The 6,995-nt window shown below is 38.7% G+C and overlaps 1 protein-coding gene across 1 annotated transcript; it reads right to left on the bottom strand.

Annotated features, from left to right (window-relative positions):
* Nucleotides 1-3,531: 3,531 nt before the first annotated feature.
* On the bottom strand, nucleotides 3,532-5,847 carry LOC143869774 (uncharacterized). Its single transcript, XM_077376330.1, has one exon. The coding sequence runs from the start codon at nucleotides 5,845-5,847 to the stop codon at nucleotides 3,532-3,534; it is 2,316 nt and encodes a 771-aa protein (XP_077232445.1).
* Between the last annotated feature and the right edge of the window lie 1,148 nt (nucleotides 5,848-6,995).

Below are 6,995 nucleotides of genomic sequence, written 5' to 3'. Positions count from 1 at the left end.
GTTGGCTTTAAGGAATTAGGTGTAAACACCCCTCGGGCTTACTTACTCGAGCCAAAAAGGCTACAAGTCAAGACTGAATCAAAGAAACTTTTTTTTTTCACTATTTCATTCCACGTTTTTCCTAACCATGTAAAAGTCCAAAGTCTAATCTCGTCTCTTAACTAAGACTTAAGTAAACAAGATTACACATTGGATCGCCTTATAGGTAAAAAGTGTTTTTTTTTTTTATTCTCAAATTAAGATATAGTCTAGTTTCCTTCCTTAAAACGGAATAATATAAAACAAAAAATTTCTTTTAAAATACATGAGGGTATCTAAGTCTTTCTTTCCTTTACAAAATTTCAAAAAACAAGGGAAAAAACAATAATCCTACTTTAAACCATAGAAAGAATTTTACAAATAAGTTAACACCCCCCCATACGTAAATCGTGCAGTGTCCTCAATGCATACAAAAATAAATGAATACAAGGACAGTAAAAAGAGAGGAGGCGTACCTCATACAATCATGATAGCATAGAGTAAAGAGGCTCATGGAGATCCATGGCCTCTTCCAAATTTGTAGAAGGTAGCGCAATGAACGGCCTTAACCGTTGTCCATTCACTTTGAAAATCTCACCATTCTTTTGATTTAAAACTTCAATAGCACCATGTAAGAAAATTTTATGCACTAAGTACGGACCATCCCAACGGGATCTCAACTTACCTGGAAAGATGTGTAATCTTGAATTGTACAAAAGGACTTTTTCACCTTCCTTGAAAGATTTTCTCAAAATATGCTTATCGTGAAAAGCCTTTGTCTTCACCTTATAAATTCTTGCATTCTCATAGGCATCATTACGTAATTCCTCTAACTCCACAAGTTGAAGTTTTCTAAGATTTCCTGCCTTAGACAAATCAAGATTCAAATTTTTAATTGCCCAAAAGGCTTTGTGTTCTAACTCAACAGGAAGATGACATGCCTTCCCATACACAAGGCGATAAGGAGACTAACCAAGGTCAGTCTTAAATGCGGTTCTATGAGCTCATAAGGCATCCACTAGCCTAAGGGACCAATCCTTGCGATTGGGGTTGACAGTCTTCTCTAAAATTTGCTTAATTTGCCTATTGGACACTTCCACTTCGCCACTAGTTTGGGGGTGATAAGGGGTAGCTAATTTATGGGTGATCCCATATTTCTTCATAAGGGCCTCGAAAGGTCTATTGCAAAAATGTTTACCCCTATCACTAATGATAGCACGTGGTGTACCAAAGCGGGAAAAAATATTTTCTTTGAGAAAATTGACCACAACATTGTGGTCATTGGCTTTACAAGCTATGGCCTCAATCCATTTTGAAACGTAATCCACAGCCAATAAGATGAACAAATTCCCAAAAGAGTTGGGAAAAGGACCCATGAAGTCTATGCCCCACACATCAAAAATCTCAACTACTAAAATGGAGTTGAGGGGCATCATATTCCTCTTGGTGACACGACCTAAAGACTGACAGGATTTGCAAGCCTTGCAATACTCAAATGAATCCCTAAATAAGGTCGGCCAATAGAAACCACACTGAAGGACTTTGGCTGCAGTTTTCTTTGGCCCAAAATGTCCTCCACAAGCCTGATCATGGCAAATAGATAAAATAGAATGGTGCTCATGATCTGGAACACAACGTCGGACAATCTGATCCGAACATGTCTTGAATAGATAAGGGTCTTCCCAGAAAAAATATTTGACCTGTGAGTGAAACCTATACTTGTCTTGGGTGGACCAATGATCTGGGGTCGCACCCGTGACCAAGTAATTTACTATATCTGCATACCAAGGCTCACTAGAGATGGCCAATAATTGCTCATTTGGAAAACTCTCATTAATGGGACATTCGTAATCCTTTGCATTGGGGAGACGGGACAAGTGGTCTGCAACCAAATTTTCTGTACCTTTCTTGTTCCTAATCTCTAGGTCAAATTCTTGAAGAAGCAAAACCCACCTAATGAGGCGAGCTTTGGCATCTTTCTTAGCCACAAGATATTTGATGGCGGAATGATCTGTATAAACAATCACATGTGAGCCAATCAAGTAGGACCTAAACTTCTCAAGAGCAAACACAACTGCTAGGAATTCTTTTTCACTGGTAGTATAGTTGAGTTGCGCATCATTGAGGGTCCTACTAGCATAATGAATAACATGGGATAAGTTATTAATTCTTTGACCCAAAACAGCCCCAATGGCAAAGTCAGAAGCATCACACATGATTTCAAATGGCTCAGTCCATATGGGTGCTTAAATGATAGGAGCCGTGGTTAGCTCCTTCTTTAAATGCTCAAAAGACTCTAAGCACTCATTGGAAAAATCAAAATTTTCATCCTTTGCAAGCAAGTTAGTTAGAGGCCTAGCTATTTTACTAAAGTCTTTTATGAATCTCCTATAAAAGCCAACATGGCCCAAAAATAATCGGATGTCCTTCACATTTTTGGGTGATGGTAGATGGGAAATAAGGTCCACCTTGGCTTTATCTACCTTTAAACTCTCTTTTGAAACTACATGGCCTAAGACTATGCCCTCCTTCACCATAAAGTGACACTTTTCCCAATTAAGAACTAAGTTCTTTTCTCTACTTCTTTCCAATACCAGCTTTAAATGGTGAAGGCACTCATCATAGGTGGAGCCATGAATGGAAAAATCATCCATGAAGACCTCGAGAAATGTCTCCACCATGTCCGAGAAGATACTCATCATACACCTTTGGAACGTGGCAGGTGCATTGCATAACCCAAAGGGCATGCGTCTGTAAGCAAAAGTTCCAAAAGGGCATGTAAAAGTAGTCTTTTCTTGGTCCTCAGGGGCTATAGGGATTTGATTATAACCAGAATATCCATCTAAGAAACAATAGTAATCATGTCCTGCTAGTCTCTCTAACATCTTATCAATAAAAGGCAAAGGGAAATGGTCCTTCCAAGTGACGGCGTTAAGCTTTCGGTAGTCAATACAAACCCGCCACCCCGTTTGAATACGAGTAGGTATAAGTTCATTGGTGGCGGATTGTATAACAGTAACTCCCGACTTCTTAGGCACCACTTGGACTGGACTGACCCACTGACTATCTGAGATGGGATAGATAATCCCATTATCAAGACACTTTAAAATTTCTTTTTGAATGGCTTCCTTCATCACAGGATTAGCCCTTCTTTGGGACTCCTTTGAAGGTTTGGAACCCTCAATCAAATGTATATGATGTTGGCAAATCGAAGGGCTAATTCCTTTGATGTCAGCCATGGTCCAAGCTATGGCGTCCTTATTTTCCTTTAACAAATTAAGTAACTCATCCTCTTGACTAGAAGTTAAATCAGAAGAAATAATAACACGAAGAGTTTCATTATTGCCTAAGAAAGCATACCTGAGATTTGAAGGCAAAGGCTTCAAATCTAGCTATGGGGGCTCCTCTATGGATGGCTTGGGAAGAGATTTAGAAAGGGGTCCCACGCCTCCATTATGTGTTGTAGGCTGAAAGCCTCAGAGAAGAAGTCTTCTCCCAGGTCTCCCAACTGCTCTAAGCATTCTTGAAATCTGCAGCAAAATCAATATCAAACTCAGTTTCTATCTCATCTGGGAATGAATGCAATAAATTAACTTCTTCATGCAAACTAGGATGCTTTCCTAATCTAAAAATATTGAAATTTACTGATGTGTTACCAAATGAGAGTTTCATGAGGCAATTTCTACAATTTATTAATGCATTACTTGTAGCAAGGAATGGCCTACCTAAAATGATTGGGATTTGATCTTTAACATGCGCAACAGGTTGGGTATCTAAAACTATGAAGTCCACAGGAAATAGAAATTCACCCACCTTAACTAAGACATCCTCCACCATCCCTTTAGGAGTTTTGACTGATCTATCTGCCAACTGAAGAGTGACAGTGGTTGGTTTGAGTTCTCCTAGTCCTAATTGCTGGTAGACAGTATATGGCAAAAGATTGACACTTGCCCCCAAATCAAGTAGGGCATGGTCAATTCTTGTGTTGCCAATGGTGCAAGCTATTGTGGGACATCCCGGGTCCTTATACTTGGCCACCATTTGCTGAGATAAGATGGAACTAACATTGACGGCCAAGAAAGCCTTCTTAGGTACGTTCGTTGTGTGCTTTTGAGTGCACGAGTCCTTAAGCACCTTGGCATAAGCAGGGACTTGGGAAATAGCATCTAATAATGGGATATTCACTTGCACTTGCTTGAAAACATCTAAAATCTTGTCCATGGCAGCAACCTTTTTATTATTTTGAAGCCTCTTAGGATAAGGAGCTTTAGGTATAAACTGTCTCTCTGGTTGTGGAGCTGGCTGCTCCACTGCGACACTGTCAGGCTCCTCAAGTGATCCTGTGACAGGGGGCTGATCTCTAACCTCTACAGATGAATCTTTGGAGTCCTTAGATGGTTTGGATCTGACCTCCTCCTTTTGATACTCTCGGCCACTCCGTAAAGCATAGACGACATTACACTGGTTGGAGGACTCTTGCTGTGGGTTCTGTTGAATTACATTCAACTGACTCGGTTGACCCTGTTGGTTTGGATTGACATTCCTAGGGTTAGGAACGGGTTGGGAAGGCATTTTTCCTCTCTCCCTCTCATGTAAGGCATTAGCAAGTTGGGAGATTTGCTTCTCCATGGTGTGCTGACTAGTCATGAAAGTACTCATGAGAAGTTCTACGCTCTTTTCTAAGGAATTGATCCTAGCCGAATCAGCCTGTTTTGGAAAACCTGGGGGGGTTTGGATCTGATTTGAAAAGTGATTTTGGATCTGATTTTGGAAGTGATTTGGGTTGGGTAGGGGGTTGGTAGGTGGCCTAATAAGATTTGGTGGCAGATTTGGCCTTGGTGGGCCAAACTGGCCCTGATTTTGGAAACTAGGTTGTGCGGCTTGGTAATTGGGTTGACTCCACGAGAAATTAGGATGATTCCTCCAACCCGGGTTGTAAGTGTTACTAAATGAATTATTTTGAAACATAGCACTTACGTTCTCAGTACCACTGCTGGGCTGAGAAAGGTTGGGGCACTCTTCCACAACATGGCTTGGATCCTGACACCAACTACACATAGGGACTGTTTGACTAACATGATTGACCGCTTCTAGCCTTTTGATAAGACTATCTAGGTGAGACTCTTTAGCTACAGTACCTTCAATGAAACCCTTACCAATGGCTCTTTCACTCTCTTGAGTTGATTCCCACTCACGAGTCTTTTCAGCCAATTCAATTAAAAAGTTCCAAGCATCGTTTTCATCCGTATATGGCGTAAATCCTATTGGGCACATAGATTCTAACAACTGCTTGGTTTGATAGTCAATACCCTCATAAATAATTTGGCATAAATGCCAAGTATCAAGTCCGTGGTGAGGGCACTCTTGGAGAAGATCCTTAAACCTCTCCATGAACTTGGAAAAAAACTCATCGGGTTTTTGCCTAAACTGAAGAATGTCATTCCTTAGTTTATTCGTTTTATGCATAGGAAAGAACTTTTTAAGAAAGGCAACAGTGAATTCTTCCCAAGTAGTGATAGAATTGGTGGGACGACCATAGAGCCATTTCTTAGCTCCATCCTTGAGTGAAAAAGTGATAAATCTAAGCTTTACCGCATCATCTGAGAGTTGCTGCATTTTAATGAGGACACACACTTCCTCAAACTTCCTAAGAAATAGATAGGCATCCTCAGAAGGTAGCCCATGAAAATGAGGTAACATGGTGATGAATTGGGATTTGAGTTCAAAATTATTTCCCTGCACAGCAGGCAAACGTATGCATGAAGGTTGTGCTGTCCTAGCTGGATAGAATATATCCCTAAGGGTTCTAGGTGCTTCCTCATCTGCCATGTCTATAGGTATAGGTTGAATTTTTATTTATGTTTCTGATCTAATTGCTCTTTCTAATCGGTTCACAGAATTTCGTACCCAACCAGTACTCATGCAAAAATCAGAATCACGAAGGCAAATAAAGAAGCAACTAAAAATATGCAATAATTAAATCTAATATAAACTAAAAATAATAATAACTAAAACTAAAACACTTCGAATAGTTAAGAATTTAATAAAAACTCCTCCCCGGCAATGGCGCCAAAAACTTGTTTGCACAAAATTATACCGCAAGCGCACAGGTCAATCGTAGCTATGGGTCGATCACAGAGAAGAGAATAATTGTCCTTCTTAACTTAGGCAGAGTGCACTAATATTTTAAATTAATTTTAAATTCCTAGAAATAGGGAAAAACTACTGATATGATTGACCTAATTGATTTTAACAAGAATTAAAATAAAAATTATGAAATTTAGAAGGAAATTGCCTAAAATTGACTATATTGAGGACTAGAACTTGAAATAACTAGAAAATCAACCAAAAATTGCATAATTAATCCCAATTTAACACAAATATAATCCAAATTCTAATATGATCTTAGGATTAGAATCCACCTTAGGTTAGTAGAAATTCAATAATTTATTGTTAATAAATTCGATCAAACCCTGAATTGAATTGAACTGTGTAATCAATCAATTCGATCAATAGAAAATCAGATTGACGGATGTGATTTCATATGAGTGATAGATCAACTACACACCCCAATATACTGATTAGACTAAGTTTTATCAATCTTTATCAATAATCATTCATACAAATATAAATTGGCATGCACGATCTATAATTCGAATAATAAACTTAGTAAACCAATTTTAACAGGGTTGATCCAACGGTTGAGATCGAATAAACTACCAATTTTCTACAACCTTAAGGCCTCATCTAAACCCTAAGATTGCTAACTTAGTTACTCATAATTAGGAAGAAAAATTCAAATTATAAAAAGAATTCATTATAATCAGTTGATCAATCAAAAAGAAAATAACAGAGAAAATAGAGTTTATAGATGCTTCCCCTTAAAAATTCCGAAAGAAAGTACACCAATGATCAGTAACTTCAATTCTCCTTCTACAATCCTTCTTTTATTCTTTGGATGATCCTTGAATGGTGAT

The sequence above is a fragment of the Tasmannia lanceolata genome, unplaced genomic scaffold, assembly GCF_043159265.1.
Source record: "Tasmannia lanceolata isolate RefF3 unplaced genomic scaffold, GAP_Taslan_0.1 ptg000003l, whole genome shotgun sequence".
Taxonomy (NCBI): Eukaryota; Viridiplantae; Streptophyta; class Magnoliopsida; order Canellales; family Winteraceae; genus Tasmannia; species Tasmannia lanceolata.
This window is presented reverse-complemented; position numbering and strand designations above follow the sequence as displayed.